At 42.3% G+C, this 21,347-nt stretch overlaps 1 protein-coding gene across 3 annotated transcripts in view; it reads left to right on the forward strand.

Annotated features, from left to right (window-relative positions):
- The window catches only part of LOC125709775 (mitogen-activated protein kinase kinase kinase kinase 4), a 65,510-nt gene extending 47,635 nt beyond the window's left edge, over positions 1 to 17,875 (forward strand). For 2 of the 3 annotated variants that reach the window (XM_048978594.1, XM_048978597.1), the window contains 15 exons: positions 772 to 878; positions 1,001 to 1,140; positions 1,594 to 1,691; positions 3,579 to 3,754; positions 4,706 to 4,823; positions 6,563 to 6,754; positions 8,315 to 8,432; positions 8,856 to 9,008; positions 9,395 to 9,538; positions 10,609 to 10,743; positions 11,238 to 11,338; positions 11,573 to 11,722; positions 12,626 to 12,785; positions 14,068 to 14,207; positions 14,646 to 17,875. In XM_048978594.1, coding sequence (XP_048834551.1) covers positions 772 to 878; positions 1,001 to 1,140; positions 1,594 to 1,691; positions 3,579 to 3,754; positions 4,706 to 4,823; positions 6,563 to 6,754; positions 8,315 to 8,432; positions 8,856 to 9,008; positions 9,395 to 9,538; positions 10,609 to 10,743; positions 11,238 to 11,338; positions 11,573 to 11,722; positions 12,626 to 12,785; positions 14,068 to 14,207; positions 14,646 to 14,729 — 2,016 coding nt within the window. In that variant the 3' untranslated portion in view covers positions 14,730 to 17,875. The remainder of the gene's footprint in view (positions 1 to 771; positions 879 to 1,000; positions 1,141 to 1,593; positions 1,692 to 3,578; positions 3,755 to 4,705; positions 4,824 to 6,562; positions 6,755 to 8,314; positions 8,433 to 8,855; positions 9,009 to 9,394; positions 9,539 to 10,608; positions 10,744 to 11,237; positions 11,339 to 11,572; positions 11,723 to 12,625; positions 12,786 to 14,067; positions 14,208 to 14,645) is intronic. The other variant, XM_048978595.1, reaches the window with a different exon arrangement.
- Positions 17,876 to 21,347: the final 3,472 nt, after the last annotated feature.

A 21,347-nucleotide genomic window follows, 5' to 3' on the forward strand; every position in this document is an offset into this window, starting at 1 on the left:
ACTTCCTGTTTCTGTCCGTGCAGACATTCACTGCTATGTCCGTCTTTTTTTTTTTTCTGGGTTTCAGAAAAGGATCATGACGGTCATCTCTCTGTAGATTTAGTGTTGTTTAGGTCCTTAGATAAAAGATGCTTTTATCTAAGTGGATTCGCCCAAGTTATGGTTGTGTGTCGGTTAAACTCCCGCCGCGTACTACGTCTGGCTGCTGGGTCCAGGCCTTTGACTGCACAGTATCTATGGCTGCATATCTTAAGACTCTTGACTGTGGTACTTTGCCCATGAAATATATTGTGTAGCAGGGGTTTGCTCCATGATTCACTTCTCTTGGTTTCTGTATGGTGTCCATCTTAAGACGGTTGCCTGTATGCGCTGGACAGAGATTTAACATGTAGAAGAGCATCATAGATTTCCATAAGACTTCACATTATATGGCGGTAAAATATGAGTGTGGGAATAAAGGTGGAGAACAGAGGAAATGCACATAGTTACAGGCTGCCCCACCCATCTGGGCACTCTAGCCAACAGGACTGGTGTCATTTTATAGCCCCGAAGCTCATTATTCATTGTTTGTCTTTTTCCCTTTGTAACAGAAATGTGAATGATATTGTTATGTCTAGTGACCAAGATCTGTGTTTTGTTGAAGGGTTGCTGTGTTTTAGGACATAATTTAATCGGTGGTGCTTCACTGAATGTGAGAGAGACACTGGGGATTTTTGGCCTGTGAGGTTTGCCCTTGTGCTCGCAGACGTTGAGTGCCTGTCTTTCTGGTAGGTTCCGGTGAGGACGACTTCCCGATCCCCAGTGCTGTCCCGGCGAGACTCTCCACTGCAAGGGGGTGTGCAGCCCAGTGGTCAGGCGGCCCAGAGGAGCGCAGCAAAGTACGGCTCCCACACTCTCTGCCCCACTGCAGCAAGATCCTTCGGAAACAAGTCAATGTGGAGTGTGTGTGTTTTTATTTTTCCTTCTACGGCCGCTCTCTCTCTCTCTCTCCCACTCGCAGTAACCCTGAGCCACGCCTCCTGTGGGATCGTGTCGAGAAGCTGGCCTCCAGACCCGGCAGTGGCAGCTCCTCTGGCTCCAGTAACTCCAGTTCCCAGGCCGGCTCCCAGAGCGGCTCAGGGGAGCGGTTCCGGGTCCGATGTGAGTCAGCAGCCTGACAGACTCCCACAGTCACACTCATTATTTAAGTGTTAGCTAAAACTTGGTGGTGGTGGTGATGATGCATGTGGCTCAGTGGGTTAGGATGGTGTGTCTGTGATTGAAGAGTGATGCCAACCCCAATTTGTTCCAGGGACTTGCTGACCTGCTTTCCAAACAAACAAACAAATAAATATGTATGTTGCTTTGGATAGAGGTGTATGCTAAATAACAAATGTAAATGTGTTGATGATGATGATGGTGATAATGACGTCGATGCTTCTTGGCTGATTAGCAAGTTCTGTTATCCAAGTCTGTTGACGTAGTTAAAAGCCTCTGTGAAAGAATTTGATTTAAACAATTATTTGAGACATTTTGTCCTTCATGGACTAAATGTGTGTGATCCTGGGGAAGTCCCATGCGCTGAATCTAGTTTCCTGTCTTCTGGTCCCTCAGCGTCTTCAAAGTCAGAGGGCTCCCCGTTACAGCGGCCTGAAAATGCTGCGAAGAAGCCAGAGGAGAAGAAGGATTTTGTCCGGCCGAGCCGACCGGCGGTAAGTTTCGTCTCCATAGTACGAAGGACTCTATGAATAAATCCTCTTATTCATTTGAATTTAACTTGTTTTTGCTGTCAGAGTGGTTTTGCTTTAAGTTCTTCAAATGGACAAGAAAAACTAGTTTGCAAATATGGGAAAATCTGGTCATACTTGGAAAAGGTCTACAGATGTATGGATAATGTATGACATTCGGAATGTGTAAGAGATGAGCTGTCTGCTTGTCATGGGTCTGTTGGTGTTCTGACATTTCTGGTGTTTCATGGATTTTTTTTTTCTCTCTCCCCCTCTCCATTTTTATCTTTCACCGACTGCTCTTCCGACTTGATGCCTTCGTGGTGTCGTGTAACCTAATCACATGACCAATGAATGTGTGAATTCTGTAGGGTGACGTGGTAAGCCTGTGTAAACGGTCTAGTCATCTCTCCAATCCCTCTTGCTGCTGGCCAGTGGGGTCCATCTGTTTGTCTGATGCATGTTGCCGCTTGAGAGAGACATCAGCAGCTCAATGGACACTGTCCTCATCCCCCACCCCCTCCTACAGCACATTTCTGCCATACTTGTTTCACAATTTAGAAAAATCTAATGTAGGGTTAGTTACAATAATGATTCCTGATCTTAGAGGAATGTCTTACAAGGAGAGGTTAGCTGAGCTGAATCTGTTTAGCCTCGAGCAAAGGAGACTAAGGGGGGACATGATCTAGGTATATAAGATTCTATCAGGTCTGCATGCTGTTCAGCTAAATGGCTACTTCAATATTAGTTTAAATACTAGAGCTTGTGGCCATAAATGGAAATTAGCGAGAGAACATTATTGTAAACTGAATTAGTGTAGCGTAAGCTAAAACCCTGGGTTCCTTTAAATCAGAGCTAGATAAGATTTTTACAACTCTGAGCTATTATTTAAGTTCTCCCCAAACGAGCTTGATGGGCCGAATGGCCTCCTCTCATTTGTAAATTTCTTATGTTCTTATAATACAACTACTAGATGACTGCATATTACTTAGTGTCGGGTCAGAACCCATGTCTGTAACACACTATATTTTAATTGCCTTCAGTTCATACTTAAGTTTTGTGAAGCCAGACTACCCATAATTCATTTGGTGTAGAATGAAGGTTTTTAAGTTTTAATTTGCTTGGTTCTTAGAATATGAACATAGTGCAGTACTGCTTGAGGTCACAAGCTGAATTTCATATATTGTCCTGATTGACAAAGTGTTGCGCTGTTTACAGGAGATCCTGTCTGCCCAATGCTCTTCATGTAACCTTCCCTCCGAACAAACCGTTGCTGATAAGACCTATGAGAATGTTAGTGTTACTTAAGGCAGGGCTTTACCAGCACTCATGGTGGGGAAAGACTAAGTTGTCTTATTCACCTGTTTGTGACAGTCACCATTAATTTCACTACTCTCAAATGCACCTTCTCTGGAATAGACAGGTTTCTTTCTGTTCTTGAAAGTAAAGCCAGACCTGCCTTGTTTGTGTTCATCTCACCATTCATTGGCTGGCACTTCACCAGCCCATTCTCCATTGGCTTACCTTTCACCAGCACATGCATCATTGGCTGACTTGTCACCAGCCTGCTCTTGATTGGTCCATGCAACGTAACTTCCTCCTAAACAGCATCCTGCTTACTGTCCCACGCCTGTGAATACATCATAGTTTTTAGTCAAGAAGTTAAGACAAGGAAATGAGGCTGAGCTACCATTCAAAGAAGAACTGTTAACTGAACGTACTACTGTGGTAAACTCTCTTGGAAGATCCTTGTGGTATAGCAAACTTGGGGACCTGCACGCTGACTGTAGCTTTGGTTGCTGGGTGCACATACATGCTGTAGCACACCCATCAGCCAGCGATTGACTTTTAAGCCCTCCTTCCCTCTGGCAGGATCTCACCGCCCTAGCCAAAGAACTGAGGGCAGTGGAGGAGGTGCGGCCCCACAACAAGGTCACCGACTACTCCTCCTCCAGTGAGGAGTCTGGCACCACTGATGAGGAAGATGAAGATGTCGAACAGGAAGGTGCTGACGAGTCCACCTCAGGCCCTGAAGACTCACGTGCCGTGTATGTTGACCCTGCCTCAAAACCTTGTGGATTCCATACATGTTCATGTGATGTCTTTCCAACAGAGTTCTGCTTATTGAACATATCTATTTATTTAATGAAGTACACAAGCTTTCAAATCAGGTCACCAGCAATGGAAGTGCCCCGTTATATAGCCAAAAGGCCACTTAGCATATTAAAATTATGATGCACTTTATTGATCCCAGGGGGAAATTCTGGTGCATGCAGCAGCAAGAACATCATGCGCAGAAGAGCATACATTTATCTCCAAACACAACCTGCATAGACAGTGCAGATAATGTCAACCATGTAAATGTATTGCAGACAGACTTTTACACCGTATACAAATTAAATATCCTGGAAAAACAGAATATTGTGATACTGCAGAAATGTTTAAGAATAGAATAATAAATTAGCAAAGTTAATGAACAGATAACACCGGATGCTCCTGGTGTGTGATATCTGTGGGTGGGAGTGGCCTGTCAGGAGGAGAAGGCAGGAATGATCGTTAGCAGCATTTTTAGCACACTGTGGTGGAATGAGCAGGTGGCTGAATGTGCTCCAGGATAGTGCCCCCTGGTACTTGTGTCCCTGAATCACTTCCACTTTCTCCCCCTGGAGGGTGACTGGTCTCAGGAGCTCCCTCCTATGCCAGAAGTCCACCATCAGCTCCTTAATTCTGCTGATGTTGAGCTGCAGGTTGTTCTCCTTGCACCACATGACAAAAAGTCCTCTACTGGTCCTCTTCATTGCTGATGTATCCTACAATGGAGGAGTCATCAGAGAACTTCTTTAGATGGCAAGAGCTGCTGTTGTACTGAAATTGGAATAGCTGAAACAATGGCAGACTTTGAGTTCTGTTTTCAGGGGTTAGATGAGAGAACATGAATTGAGTTAGGATTAACACTAACAAACGCCTTTGCTCTGTCACACACTCGACCTTGTCTCCAGCTCCTCCAACCTCAGTAATGGAGAGACTGAATCAGTCAAGACCATGATTGTTCATGACGAGTCCGAGAGTGACCCTGCGACCACACCCACGAAAGATGGTACCTTGATCGTCAAACAGGTAGGGGAGGGGGGACACTTCTGAGGAACGACTTAACATTTCTCCTTTTTTCATTTTCTTTAATTGTGAACATCACCCCTTCCATTTTTATGTATAATTTTTGAGATTTATGGTTAATTTGGTCATTTTTTTATGTTGATTGAGCAGACCTACTTTCAAAGGGCTGTCTTTGGGTGGGTGTGAAGGTGGCAGAAGGTATGGAAGAAATCTCAATGCCAGTTTGCTACTCTAGTCTTTTGGTTCGGAGGCTGCCATGCTTCGGTCATTGAGGACTGGACTACAACTAAGCGAAGGAACAGGCGTCAATGTCTGACATCAGTGGCTCCTCACCCATGCGGGAGAATGAGCAGTGCATCTCCAAAATTTCACTCGCTCTCTGGCCTCTCTCCTTGTTACTCTGTTTTGAGGGAACCTCCTTTCCGGAACATCTGTGCGGTATCCTGAATCTCGTAGTGAGCCGAACACGGATTCGTCTCCAACATTTGGCAAGGGGGCGCTGTAGAGAAACCAGGCAAAATTCAATTGTTGGTTCCACTGGGATTTCTGGTGTTATACCTTTGAGCTGTTAAGGTGTCCTGCTTCAGTGGAAAATGGCCAATAGCAGAGTTGGTGTGTAGGAGCGGAAAATAAGCCGCATAAGCAAGGGAGTGGAGGAGAGTCGGATTTAAAGATTTCAGCAAGTGTGTGTGTGTGTGTGTGTGTGTGTGTGTGTGTGTGAGAGAGAGAGAGAGAGAGAGAGAGAGAGAGAGGATGTATGCATTGCCTTTGGTCCTCACAGTACAATAACCTGTTATTTTGGTCTTGTGGGGACCATTTTTAAAGTCAATTTTATTTAAGAAAATATTTATTTATTTATTTTATTTGACTGCAATCAAAAAACTAAAAATGCCTAAAGTTTTGTATTTTATTTGGTTACTTGTGGTTAAGTTTATTATAGGTGTGTGTAGGGTTTTGCCCATGGAAAGGAACAGATACTAAAAAAGGTGTCTCTGTCTGCCTGTCTGCCTGTCTGTCTGTCTGCCTGTCTGTCTGTCTGCCTGTCTGTCTGTCTGTCTGCCTGCCTGTCTGTCTGCCTGCCTGTGCATGTGTGCTCTCGGAGTTGGACCCTTTTACATGGCTTGGTTATTGTAGATGAAGCGGCCATTTCGAAAGGTCACCCTGAAACATTTGTAAGCTGTCATCTGCGGAGATGACCCTTCCATTTTAAGGTGTCCCCACAAACGCGCCCGTGCTGATATACATTACACACAAAATATGACTGCCATTTGTTATTGGAGCAGCAGGCAAGGTGCAGTAGTTTCAGAAACAAACTTAATGCCTGCTAGGGTTTTATTGACTTTCCAAACAGTTTTGTCTACACTTAGCAAGTAGAACAGCCATTAAAATGGCATGTTTCTGCTCTGAGGTTTAGAAGAGCTCTATAAATGGATCATCGTTCATCTGAGTGAATGTACTGGCTGTTCAACTCTGTAACTGAGAAGTTACAAACGGACACCTGTTCGCGCAAAACTAAACCTTCCTACTTTTTTTGTGAAATGCCCGAGGAAAATTTCAGTCTTGTGGAGCATCAGGGGGAGGGTCCTACCAGCTCGTGGAAGGGTGGCCAGATCCTTAAGGCCTCCTCTGCAGCCCAACAAGAGTAGGCTAGTGGTTTTTCTCCCCAGCAGAAGTACTCCTCTTCATCATCCTACTGCTCCTCAGCTAAGCCCAGACCCAAGTCTACCTGTTCTTGGTTACAGAGCACAGGGGAAAAAAAGCGCCCCAGCTACACGGAGAGCAATGGCTTTGCCGGCCGCATCCATCTCTTGCCAGACCTCATCCAGCAAAGCCATTCCTCCTCCTCCTCCTCCATCTCCAACTCCCCCTCGTCCAGCCAGGCCAGCCCCTCCATGTCCCCCCAGACCCCCATGGACAAGCTGAGCGCCAGCGAGGTATGTCCCGCATCTGCGCCGCTGCCCCCCGCCCCGGTCCGGCTGTCTCTCCGGCCGCTGCACTCTCCTCCGCTCGTGGGCTCAGACCTTTCCTTTCGGGACTGGCGGACTATAGTGAAGGACCAGAATTTGGGGCCCTAAACAGATCGTCGGGAGCATCATGGAATGCGCTGCCCAGGTGCTACTGGGAAATGTAGTCTAGAGCTGTCACGACAAGGTGGTTTTTTTTTTTTTTTTTTTTTTTTTTTTAAGGTTGGTTTTCAGCCAGTTGCATCATTACATGATCTGCTGATGTAATTTGTTACTGCAAAGAAGCAGTTAGGGCTGCTATAAACATTGCCAAAAGGGATTTGTCTGAGTCGATGTTTTGTGCCTGCCCATCACCAATGAAACCCTCCCAACACAATGCTCATGCATCAGTTTCCCTCCCTGTATGGATCTGTCCCTTGCATTCAGGCATCAAAATTAGATTTAGCCATTTCTTCCTGACAGCATTATGTTTCATAATTTAAAATCAACTGCACTAAACAGGCTTCCTTTTTAAACAGACTCTCGAGTTTCAGAAGTTTCTTCCCTGGACAGAATTATTTAAAATCATTTTTCCCTCTATTGCCATATTAGTAAATCATCAAATCGAGATCTAAAAATAAACAAGGACAGTTGTGCGGCATTTCATCCGAGTAAGAGATACATGGACTGGATCCTCGTGGCTGTGACGGACGCTGGCGTTCATGGACATGCGGGGAACGGGAGCTTTCGGAGCGGGCTGTGGACTGTCAGTCTGCCGGGCCATTTACCGTGTTTCACTGAAATGGGTTTGTTACTTGAAGTACACATCTGTGTGTGTTGGTTCCTCCCTGTTGAACCATCCAGGTGTGCATTGCCGGTATCATTTTAGCGTGTAGAGTTTTACATTTATTAGCTGCAGAAACTGAATATCTCCTCTCCAATATAGTTGTATTTACTTGGGGTTGTGTTGTTTTTCCATCATTCATGGTTTGCTGGCATATTTCTTTCCCCCGAGATGTTATCGCAAACATTTACTTTCCTAATGTTTTTTTCTGGTCACAGTGCTGCCACCCTTCTTGAACGTTCCTTTTTTCTCTTCCATGTCTGCACTCTCCCTGTTGTGTCTATTAGTTTATCAATGATTTTGATCAGTATTTTTAGTTGCGCTTCACAGAATGGTTATGGAATTCTGACGCTTTGTATGTGGGTTTGTAGAATCCCGCAATTATTTAGTCTTTTCAAACTCATAACCAGCTAAGTATATGTGGTAGAGAAGGCATCTTTTAGTCCTGCGATGAGCCTTGGGCACTACCTGACAGGATTATTCACACCAACAATGTCAACTGTAGCGTTAATGTAGCTGAGAAGGACTGAGGTGGTACGGAACCCGATATTGTACGCTTGAGCAAAGCACTTTACGTGAAATGCACAGGTGAAAATGTAGCTGTTACAGGCTGGAAAAACTGCAATTCAAGTCTGTATAGGAATATTCCTGTAACTGAAAGTGTCTGTGAACAGCCTGTTGAAATCGTTCCATTCTCTCCCTTCTAGACCCAGTCTGCCAGCAACACCATGCAGAAACACAAGTCGTCCTCCTCCTTCACCCCTTTCATCGACCCCCGGCTCCTGCAGATCTCCCCCTCTAGTGGGAGCTCACTCTCGTCTGCAGGTATGCGTCCTGCTTTCCAAACCAGCATGATCTTACTAGATGTGCCTTTCCACACTAAAAATAGTGTTGATTATAAAGTTCAGGCAGTGGCTCCACATTGATGTTTCTAAAAATCATTGTATAATTCATGTCGCTAAAGTAAGCTTGTATAAAATCGACTAGTTTCAAAAAGTAGTGTCATAGGAAAAGTAGCATTTGGCAGGTTGGCTCTTGGTCTCTCCTGACTGCTACTTCTAAGCTGAGTCAATGGAGGACTGAATGGTTATAATCTACATATACAACCTTCAGCTGACACAGAATCTCTTCATGTCACCACATTTTTGGCTCCTTTCAGGAAGAATGTGCAGCCAAAGTGTGCTGTCAACTTTAGGAGTTTGGGGTTGATGACCTTTTGAAGCCAGTTGTTGTGTTTTCTTCCTGTAGCTTTTGGAAATGAAACCCGTCTGAATGATCCCTCTCGGAAGGGCTCAGTAGTGAATGTGAATCCGGTCAACACCCGGCCACAGAGTGACACCCCAGAGATCCGCAAGTACAAGAAGAGGTTCAACTCTGAGATTCTCTGTGCAGCACTTTGGGGTAAAGATGCCTTCCGCTTTCCTAGCAGTCGTATTTCTCTTGAGTGATGGTCCCATTTAGCCTGGCAGAGCTGCAGTTTTCCATGTTGCCATTAGATGGCAGTAAGGGCAATGTATGCATGAAGTCAGTGTACTGCACAAAATCTATACTTAGCATTACAATGCAAGCATTGTTGGAATATACTGCTGTATGCTTCATGTTGGCACAGGCCCAGCTGTCATTTTACTCCTGTTTTTATAGTACTGCAGAATCTGCTTCTCTCTAATGTTGTAGCTTTTATGTACTTTTAGTATTTTAGCAACCTGTTTGAGAGCTTTTTCTGGGCCTAGTCTCAGTGTCTACTCTCAGGGGAACACCTGAGTTTATCCACATGCACTCTCTCCCAGGTGTGAACCTGCTGGTGGGCACAGAGAGTGGACTGATGCTGCTGGACCGGAGTGGACAGGGTAAAGTTTACCCCCTCATTAACCGACGCCGCTTCCAGCAGATGGATGTCCTGGAGGGTCTCAACGTCTTGGTCACAATATCAGGTAGTTCCTGTTCTCTCCACAGAATGTCTGTCTGCTCATTTCACACTGTCCCAGCTTGGATGACTGCTGCAGTTCTGTTACCCCCCCTCCCAACCACAACTAATTGACCTGATTTTCTACTTAAAATGTAGTGCCGCTATTCCATAAAGGAATAGTTAGAAACATTTATAAAGGGTCTCAAACTCGTATCTCCTTGGTTTGAAACTCTGTCATAGAAATGTAATTATCAACAACACATTTTGTTCTTTTTTGTTTACATTACCATAAAATCTTTGCTGCAGGCAGTTGACTCCACAACACCTTTTTTCCGGACTGTTTTTGGTTTATGGTTTATTTTTGTTGCTGTTGTCTTATCCACAAGTTCCTTTTCATGGAACTCGAAATATAGTTACTTGAAAATACCATCTTTGTGTTTGAATTGCGTAAAAAGTAATTGAATTTGAAGTTTAAAAATTATGAAAATGACTTGTCTGCGTGCCAAACTGTTCTGAGGTACTTGCATTTAATGTGAACGTCGTTTCATCTTGTGGACAAGCTGTAATGGACACTTGAATGTATCCACTACAGGAAGTATTGCTATGTCATAATCAGAACTTTAGACATCCAAGGAGGAAGTTTAGCAAGAAACATGCGTATTAAAGTCAAAACATGACAAGCACGCACGCACTTAGGTTATTTAACAAATGGTCTATGAATTCTTTTTTTTGTTTGTCTTAATTGAAATAATTATTTTGTGATGCCACTTCAGAAAGGAAGAGAGTATTTGCAGAAGCCCTTCTGTTTAAAGAGCAGAAGCTGCTGTTTGGTGCTGTACTGCTACAGTTTGAGCTGTGACATATCAGTGGATCTGTAACATACCAGATGTAATGCATGTAAGCTTTCACTATACTGTATTAGTATAACTACTGTAACTCACTTATATTACTATAACTGACACCAGGCCTAGTCAAACAAGCAGGGGGTGGTAATGAGTTTTTTGTCTTGGCTGTGTCTGTGATACTCGAAGTCCAGTGAGACCACAACTTCATTTTTTATTATTATTATTATTATTTTTTATATAAACATCCCAGGTAAGAAAAACAAGCTGCGTGTTTACTACCTGTCCTGGCTGAGGAACAAGATTCTGCATAATGACCCTGAAGTGGAGAAGAAACAAGGCTGGACCACTGTGGGGGACCTGGAGGGATGTGTACACTACAAAGTTGGTATGTATCTCATATAGGTTCTTTGTTACCTTCTTGTCCTTGTGCGGTTATATGAGTCTGGGCACTGTACTATCAAGCCTCCCGTATTATGGATTTGATTTCCGCGTGTCTCCCTTGCCGTCTCATTGAGTGGGTTTTCTCTGGGTTTTTCAGGATTTCTCCTTCAATTTGGTTGGCTGATGTCTCTAAATTGCCCTTTTCATATACAGTGTATGAGCTCTGTGATGGACTGTCATCCCTTCCACAGTGCCCGTTTCCTATTATCAAAGGCAGAAATAATCAGCATTTGATGGCTGAACACCATGATTTAACTGGGTGCCGCACTGAACCGTATTTGCAGTGTAAAACATCTACAGCAATGAGGGTAACATCTGAGGTGTCATGAGAAATGGATGTCTTGGAATCCTTTCTTCCAGTTCGCTCATCACAGCTCCTTGTTTTTTTGCAGAGGTCTGTGGTATGTCCTATAATCTGACTCTGGTTTCTGTTTCCAGTGAAATATGAGCGAATCAAGTTCTTGGTTCTTGCTCTGAAGAATTCAGTCGAAGTTTATGCATGGGCGCCCAAGCCATATCACAAATTTATGGCCTTTAAGGTGAGAGTATGAAAGGTTGGATTTCCATTAATGTAATTCTTGTCCCCCCATCTGGTACCAAATTCAATGTTCGCTTCTAAGGTGCACACATTCACCATCCATCCATCCATCCATCTATCCATCAATCTTCCAATGCTTAACCAGTACATTTACATATTACAGAATTATCACTAGAATTTACCGTCATATTACAGAATTGTCACAGCCAGCCTCATTTTAATATCTCTCTTGCAGTCATTTGGAGAGCTTGTTCACAAGCCCCTGTTGGTTGACCTGACGGTGGAGGAGGGTCAGAGATTGAAGGTCATCTACGGCTCATGCTCTGGCTTCCATGCTGTGGATGTAGACTCTGGCGCGGTGTATGACATCTACCTGCCGACACACGTAAGGAAGTCTGACCAGAGATACCCACCAAAAGCTACTTGCGAAGCATTTTGTCAGAAAGCAGTCAGTAGTCAGTGTAATGACAAAAGATGTGTTTGGAGAATTTTGTTTTACGCTAAATTAATGAATTTAATTGGGTAAGAATACCACTCTGAGTTTTTGAGTTTTGATAAAGAGCATTCAAGAAGAAGAATTTGCAAGCATTATAGTGATGCACTGATAAGGAAATTTCTGGTCAATACCAATAGCCAATTACGGTGATTCCCCCGCCTACCGCGGAAGTTACGTTACAGACTCATCAGCGATAGGTGAAAATCCGCGATATAGAAAGACCATATAAACAAACATTTTTTGATAGTTTAAGCCTTAACTCGTAGGGCTTAAAACAAAATGAAAAGTTCACAAAAAGTTTGCTCACAAAAATTGGACTGCAAGTATGGTACACGATATGCAGAGAACTGTGATGCGCCGGGGAAAAAATCCACGGTATAGCAGGGTGCGACAGCTGAACTGCGATATAGCGGGGGATCGCTGTATTTCGAAATTGACAGTGATACTTGTACCGATTGTTTGGGAAGTTCTGCTTAAATAAGTTAAATTTAACAATAAATTCATTAAATTATTTTTTGGCAAGAAAACAGACTCTGGATACAATCGGTACATCTCTAGCTATAATAAACATTTAACATTAGTAATTATAAACTGGGACGCTGCATCAGGGGTGTCCTCTCCTAGGCTTCAGGGGCTTAAATATATTCTGGTTTTGTGGTGTTTCCAGTGTAAGTGTTTTCAAACCAGCAGGACATCCACTGATGACCAGAATTAGGCGCCCCTGCTTGACAAACTATTTTGTTAGTTTCTGTCCTAATATGACAAATTTCTTTATCCTGTGTAACTCTTCAGATCCAGACCAGCATCCAGTCACATGCCATCATCATCCTGCCCAATACAGATGGCATTGAATTGCTTGTGTGCTACGAGGATGAGGGTGTTTACGTTAACACATATGGCCGCATCACCAAGGATGTGGTGCTACAGTGGGGTGAGATGCCCACCTCCGTAGGTACGTAAGGCGCTAACAATGGCCTTGTAACAGATTTCAAAGTCTTAGGCAGTGACCAAGCATCCATACTTGATCTTGAAAAAGCCTTGACCTTGAGGGGGAAGTTGATATTTTTTTTTATATAAATATCCATCTATTAAATTAAACAAATAACACTCTGAGCTTCTTTGCAAAGTAATTTTCAATCCTGCTACAATGGATGATATTACACCATACATTTGTTCTATCGCAGTTGCTATATTAGTACCCAGTACAATACAGAATTGCATTTTATTTGTGAGATATTCAATTGGAGAAGAAAGCACTTTGTGAACTACAACACCATATAGTCTTAGAGAACACTACTAACACACAAAACGGTTATCTGAGTGAACAATAGTGATGTCCGATCCATGAATCATTCTTTTCATCCGGTTCTTTTCAGTGAATTGGTTAAACGGGTTTCCTAACATGATCAAACACATTGCACAAGTTACAGTATTAGATTCTCAAAATCTAAAAATATCTGACAAATTATATAAAAACACACCGTTTTATTTATTTATTTTTTAATTCATTGCATGTGCTTTTCATGGACTCTGTAGTCATGTGCATGCCCAGCAGCTGCAGCTTACTACTCCCACTCCCATAAAACAACGCTTCATGAGCCATTTGCTATATTTTCTGACCCCACTAGATGGAGCTCTCTGTTCATAAATAGGCTCAGAGCATGCCCCAAAATAAACCACATGCACCGTCTAGTGGGTCAGAAACTACAGCAAATGGGTCATTTTGGCCATCGCTACTCCTGACTCTCGGCAGTTGACAAGTTCGGCACATTCAGTTGAAGTGGTTACTAGGCCATCCCCTTGACACTCATAAAACCCAGAAGGAGATGTTTTTGATATAATTTATTAATGTATTATTTAGTTAAATTTAAAGTGCATTTAATCACATTATCGGCCACTGGTACCACTGTTATTTGTGCATAATTCATTTCATTTGGCGTAAATGACGAAGTTCTGGATTCATAAAAACCATATTTTTTTCCCATTGAATATGTGTAATTTAGCATCTGATTTTACTGAACATGTGATTTTCCAGGAATGCATAGTCACATTGTAGCAGGACTGACTGTAATATATTTCAGATGGATAATCTGGGTATACAAGTGAGTGAAGTGGGGGAAAAAGTATTTTCTAATTGTGTTCTAACTAGGCTTTTATTATCACAGATATCATCAATTCTGATAAAAGCAACAGTACAGATATGTTGGTTTTCAGCAAACACTATCTCCCCACAGCCTACATCAGGTCCAACCAGATCATGGGCTGGGGAGAGAAGGCCATAGAGATCCGTTCCGTCGAGACAGGACACCTGGATGGAGTTTTCATGCACAAGAGGGCCCAGAGGCTGAAGTTCCTGTGCGAGAGGAATGATAAGGTGTGTGTGTGTGTGTGTGAGAGGTAGAACTGATTTCAAGTTGTGTCGAGGGTGTCTCAAATTTCATTTCTTGTAAAAGCATGTAGATGCTTCTCACTTCTTCTTATTGTAAAATACTGAATGAGTGATTTCCAGTTTCAAAAGGATGCAAAACATGGTGTTTCCTGCCTACTGCAGCACATGCTTATGAGTATTTGGTCAGCGTATAGAGAGATGCTGGTGCATTTTTTTGTAACCAAAAAAGAAAAGTAATCCATGCAGTTCAGCTAATGTTTGTCCTTTATGCAGTCAGTTGGCTGGATGGATATGTAGTGGAGCACAACCTTGCCTCCCGCAAATGCACACACAAATGAACGTGTTGACACATTAATGTACGTTTTAATGTGTGACGTACCCAAGGGTGTCCTGCGCTTCATGCATGTCTCTCTCTCTCCATAGGTGTTCTTTGCCTCAGTGCGCTCTGGGGGATCCAGCCAGGTGTACTTCATGACCTTGGGGCGAAGTTCCCTGCTTAGCTGGTAGAAGATATGCTCCCCTCCCCGCCCCCCCACATTGGAATAAGTTTTATTTTTCCCCTCAATATTTAAGACGACAACCAAGAAACAAACACGACGACCTTGAACTGAAACTTCAATTGCCGTACCAAGCCACCCCAGAAGTGAATGGGGGCTTTTAACAAGAGAAATGAAGATGCATGGGAGGAGCAGGAAGAGGATCTTCTCATAGCCAATGAGTTTGCAGATATTGGTTATGTCATCAGATTGTTACCTTAATGACAGCCTAAACCCCAATAGCTTCCCATCACTATCAAGATATCTAAGTTCTGATGTAGACCTGCATTTGGTCTTTCCAGAGATATCAAGACCCCCTTGAATTGTCCTATATTTAAGGTTTGGGGTAGCGCTCCCACAGTTGAGAAATCTATGTTTATGTATCCTGCTTGAGGGAAGGAGTGGGGGGTTTACAAATGGGCAGGATAATCAATCGGTGGCTGTCCACACTTCACTCGGATCATGGGTGGGAGGGTTGGCCTTGGTGTTTTCGTGGCAAAAGGAGTGGGTGGGGTTTGAGGGCGTTTTGTCCTCGTCACGTGTGCTTTTGGGTTAGGGCAGGCATCTCTGTGTTGCATTTTTGACATTTCCATAAGGTGGTCCTCTACAGGGGTTTAGGGCATGTTCTAGGAAAAAAGTGCAACTGTATTTTGTTTTTTTTTTCCTTCTCAATTAATAAATCCCACGTTTTCTTAATTTTATTTTGGCCTACTTCATTGCTAAGATGGTTATAAGATTCCAAGAAAGGGGATTTTGACTGACTTTTCAGTCATATAGGTGTGGGGAGGACAAACTTCTTCTAGTTGTTACACTGGCTAACTGTGTGGACCACATCCTCTACCCTTTTGAGTCTGTCATGAGGTTTATCCAGACGTTGTTCCTTTTTATATGGCAATAGGTATGAGTATCAATAGGTGGATTAGGGCCATGTTTCCTATACTCCAGTGGGGGAAGTTGATATTTGATGGTTTTTATTCTAATGGTCATATTTGATAGTTCACCAGTGATCCACCCTCCTGTCGTCGCTCACATTCCACCTATGTGTGATCTTTAAATAAAAAATAAAACCCAAAGCATTTTAATGATACTCCCTGCTGTCAGGGAGGGAGAGGGGGGCCACCAGGGGAGCACTTGGGTCCTTTGTGCTGGTTATGAGATCTGTCGTATATTCTGCACTATGCATGACTCTTCTTGATGGCAGGCCAGGTTACAAGCTTGAATGTGTGAGGCCAAACGGCGCTATGGGGATTATGGCGCGATTCATACTGTGGTCCATTTTCCTGTTTTGGGGTTTTATGGTCAATAATGAAGGTCAATGATGCGATTCCACAAACAACATTGTAGGTTTTAATTTCTCGAAGGCTCATCCTGTGCATGGAGAATTACTACTATAATTTCCATGGGTAGTTTTTTGCCATTTTTCAGATTACAATGCGCTTACGCAGAATATTACCGCTTCGACAAAGGCAAAGACACAGTTTGTAGTGTGATCTGGCAGCATTGCACAAGTTTCTGAAAGCATTGCACGCGTACACATGCATGAGGGAAGGAGGAAAATGATCCATGACGTTGGTTGACCAACAATTTATGACTTTTGAAGAGTGGTTCCCAGTAAGGTTTTTTTTTTCTCTCCTTACCTCTTCTTTTTCCCAGAAACTAAGAAATTCCCCAGAATGCCCCTACTACTTTTCCCCATCTTTGCCTAAGTCACCTTTTTCATACTGTTTTACAATTGCCTTAATACTGCTCTTGCGTTGGACCACATATACAAGTACATCTTGAAGGCCTGAGTCTTCATATGTATAAGGTTGCTGGGTCATGGGACTCTGACCATTGTCTGAGTAGTATACTACCTTTCAGCTGTCTCAGTAGCAATTCGTAATTAACCTTACTTTGTTCCATCCCCATTCACTCCTGGAAATGGTCCAAATCAATCCACTCTGTTTGTGTGAAGCCTTGTGGAACAGGAAGTGGACAGATAATGTGATATGAAGTGGGTAATTATCCCAGCTGACCGTATTCTCCCATTTCTTCTTTGGCTTGCTGTGCTGCATCCTGTTATCACATAAGAAGAGCAGGACCCGTTTTCTCAAGATTCCCAAATCCATCCGGAATTTCCATGCTGTCCCTTACCAAAAGGAGAGGGTGAAGGGGCTGATCTGCTTTTCAAAGACGTTTCTTACCTACTGTTTTGCGCATTCGTTCCGTTGACCTTGCTCAGTTGTTTGGGTGTGGGAGGTACCGGACCTGCCTGGTTGCCAAGTGATCCTCAGTCCATGTCTTTTCTTGCATGTTGAACACTTTCTAAGTGGAAAAACCAATGGCATTTGTGTACGAGGCCTTCTTCGTAGATGGTCCCCTCTGACAAGTCTCTCTCATTGGACAATGTTGTCTTGTGCTTGTTGCTAAGATACATCCGGGCCTCCCGTGAGTGACTCTTAGCTTCCGTGAACAGAAATCCGTTGTTTTCACATTTCCTCCCTGGAGGCGGAAGGGGCTACCCCTGTTTCTCTTCATGGGCCTAGACGCCTCTATTAAAATAATGAGCAGTATTACCAAACCACTACATTTAAGAATAAAATGCGTTTTCAAGATCTCTTAAGCATTGGATATTTTTAACTTCTAGATTTAGTTAAGAACTGAATTGTAGTTTTTTTCTTTTGGTTTCAGTAATTTTATGTAATCCTAATTACCACTGTAGTGGTTTAATATTATAATGCTCACCTTTTGTTGAGAAAATGTTTACAGACAAATGTTTTTTGTTACACTAATGTGCATCATATTTATGGTTCATTTGAAAGCTTTTTAATGTTTGTTTTCTCTTTTTTGTATTTCCGTCAATAACCCATAACAGCTGATTTTACAGATACAGCTGTAATAATCATACAAATGATGGATTGAGAATTTGTCTGCCCCGACGCCCAGCATCCTTTTGTTGTTGTGGTGACAGCAGCAACAGTCAGTCCCTGACTGCACATCGCGGATCAGGCACAAGTGACCAGTTTTACCGTGTTTCTGACATGCTAACTTATGTCTTCTCTGTGTATTATGGCAATTATTGTATTTTTCCTGAAGGTCTTTTATTTCTTTCTTTGAATAAACTCAAAGTGATATACAGGACTGTTTTCCGTGTCATCTGCCCCCCCCCCCCCCACTGAAGAAATCTCAGTCATGTTGTTATAGCTTCCTGGTGACTTGTGTTTATGCTATAAGAATATTTTTTGGGACAGGCGAATTTTGTCTGTAATTAGTCTTAGTTGCAGCTACTTTTCTGTGAGCAGCTTGTAAAAAGCATGACGAAGGAACAGTGTATATATAAATTTTAAACGTTCCCTGGTTTTCACATTTGTGAAATCGGTATTTAAGGATGTGCCCGTATGCCAAAAATGCTCACTTTTGTTATGGGTCATATGTATGTATAAAATGGTGTTGGAGTTCATATTGGGAATAAGACTTAAACTTTCCTTGTACACATTTTACTTTTCTGTGGGGAAAAATTGGAATCCCATGCTTGCAATTTTGCGAAATGTATCTATATGATTTTCATTTATTTATAGCATATTATGTCTAAATTTTGGATTAGAAGTGTTGACAGGGGTCTAAGGCTGTCTACTCGTAGCCTGCTAAACCAGATATCTTTTCTTATGGTCAGAAAGATGCTCTCCGTCCAGTAAATCTCTATCCAATCACAAACATGGAAAAGACCCTGTGTTTTTTCATAGCATTGATGCAACACTGAGTCTTTCAACACATTTAAGCGCTATGATGATATGTCTGACATTTCAGACGAAGGGGCACATGAGTGGGTGAGTTGGTGGAGAAATCGGGGCTAGATGAGAAATGGGAAGTTATAGAAATACAGTCAGGTCCATAAATATTGGGACATCGACACAATTCTAATCTTTTTGGCTCTATACACCACCACAATGGATTTGAAATGGAATGAACAAGATGTGCTTTAACTGCAGACTTTCAGCTTTAATTTGAGGGTATTTACATACAAATCAGGTGAACGGTGTAGGAATTACAGCAGTTTGTATATCTGCCACCCACTTTTTAAGGGACCAAAAGTAATGGGACAAATTAACAATCATAAATCAAACTTCCACTTTTTAATACTTGGTTGCAAATCCTTTGCAGTCAATTACAGCCTGAAGTCCGGAATGCACAGACATCCTCAAACGCTGGGTTACGTCCCTAGTGATGCTCTGCCAGGCCTCTACTGCAACTTCAGTTCCTGCTTGTTCTTGGGGCATTTCCCCTTCAGTTTTGTCTTTAGCAAGTGAAATGCACGCTCAATCGGATTCAGGTCAGGTGATTGACTTGGCCATTGCATAACATTCTACTTCTTTGCCTTAAAAAACTCTTTGGTTGCTTTCGCAGTATGCTTCAGGTCATTGTCCATCTGCACTATGAAGCACCGTCCAATGAGTTCTGAAGCATTTGGCTGAATATGAGCAGATAATATTTCCCGAAACACTTCAGAATTCATCCTGCTGCTTTTGTCAGCAGGCACATCATCAATAAATACAAGGGAACCAGTTCCAGTGGCAGCCATACTTCACTGATAAGGTGGTATGTTTTGGATCGTGAGAAGTTCCTTTCCTTCTCCATACTATTCTCTTCCCATCACTCTGGTACAAGTTGATCTTTGTCTCATCTGTCCATAGGATGTTGTTCCAGAACTGTAAAGGCTTTTTTAGATGTTGTTTGGCAAACTCTAATCTGGCCTTCCTGTTTTTGAGGCTCACCAATGGTTTACATCTTTAGTTGAACCCTCTGTATTCACTCTGGTGAAGTCTTCTCTTGATTGTTGACCTTGACACACATACACCTACTTCCTGGAGAGTGCTCTTGATCTGGCCAACTGTTCTGAAGGGGTTTTTCTTCACCAGGGAAAGATTTCTTCGGTCATCCACCAAAGAAGTTGTTTTCCGTGGTCTTGCAACTCTTTTGGTGTTGCTGAGCCCACCGGTGCGATCTTTCTTTTTAAGAATGTTCCAAACAGTTGATTTGGCTACACCTAATGTATTTGCTATCTCTCTGATGGGTTTGTTTTTATTTTTCAGCCTAATGACGACTTGCTTCACTGATAGTGATAGGTCTTTGCATCTCATATTGAGAGTTGACAGCAACGGATTCTGAATGCAAATAGCACACTTGAAATGAACTCTAGACCTTTTATCTGCTCCTTGTAAATTAGATAATGAGGGAATGACACACACTTGGCCATGGAACAGCTGAGCAGCCAATTGTCCCATTACTTTTGGTCCCTTAAAAAGTGGGTGGCAGATATACAAACTGCTGTAATTCCTACACCGTTCACCTGATTTGTATGTAAGTACCCTCAAATTAAAGCTGAAAGTCTGCAGTTAAAGCACATCTTGTTCGTTTCACTTCAAATCCATTGTGGTGGTGTTTAGAGCCAAAAAGATTAGAATTGTGTCGATATCCCAATATTTATGGACCTGACTGTAGCTACTTCAGAATTAAATTAAACACCCTTAATTTCATCATTATGTAACGTAAGGGAAACTTGTGAACTTTGAATCTGTTCATTGGGGTTTGTAATTCAGCTAGTCACTAGTATGCATCTTGATCTATTCCATCTGCCCTTCACATCACATACTCCTGTTTGCCATGTCCAATAAGCCTTTCATCAGTGATGTTAATTCAGCCCCCAGCAGTGTATTTGTGTCCTTCAGGCTGAACCATTGGATCCTCATTCCATTGTTTATATTAGTTTAATATTGTTTGGTTATGTTTACTTATTAGGAAAGTTTGTTGTAACCAGGAAACGTCTTAAATTTGCAGTTCTATAATAAATGATGGTTTCCTTTTTCATGAAATGGAAACAAGAAATATTGAATTTTAGCTACTTTAGGGACAAAAACGAAAAACTGACCATACAATAAGCCTGTGAATTGAAGCAGAATACCCGGTTGGATTTTAAATTCAGTGGTATCCTTGATTAAAAAGCCGTCAAGTTAGGGCAGGAGCCAATCAGATCTGCAATGTTACTGAATACCAAACCTACGCTCGTGATAAAGATAATTTTAATGGTTCCAGTAGTAATTTGAAATTTTAAGCTTATGTAAACTTAAAATGTTGGTGTCAAGTATGGAAGAAAATGTGATAATACATGTACCGATAAATTAATCTCTATTTGGGTTCCCAGTTTCTGTAAATATTGTAGCCTAAAAATGACATTGTCACATTCTGGCCCATATAATCTCCATCAACATCACAGAAAAAAATGTGACATTGAGTTGTGGATCGTATGAAACGTCAGTACTGAATGAATTCCCACCCCATACAAGATGCACACTTGTGCAACATTGTGGGATTGCTGTTTAAGGACTATGCTGAGTATGCTGTTCACGTCATTAAATGTGGCTGTCTTCCCAGCAGTATTCAGGACAGTTATTTGGTCGAATTAGGAGACAAAGGATTAATTTTTACTATTTGAAAATATTTTGTTGTTTCCTTTGTGTATATACTAATTCCTGTGCAGAGAATTTTTCACAAGCAATTTAGATAACCTTCTATAACAGGTGTGACGGTCAACAATGGCTAGTATGAAGTGAAA

This window comes from Brienomyrus brachyistius, chromosome 16 (genome assembly GCF_023856365.1).
Source record: "Brienomyrus brachyistius isolate T26 chromosome 16, BBRACH_0.4, whole genome shotgun sequence".
NCBI classification, from domain to species: Eukaryota; Metazoa; Chordata; class Actinopteri; order Osteoglossiformes; family Mormyridae; genus Brienomyrus; species Brienomyrus brachyistius.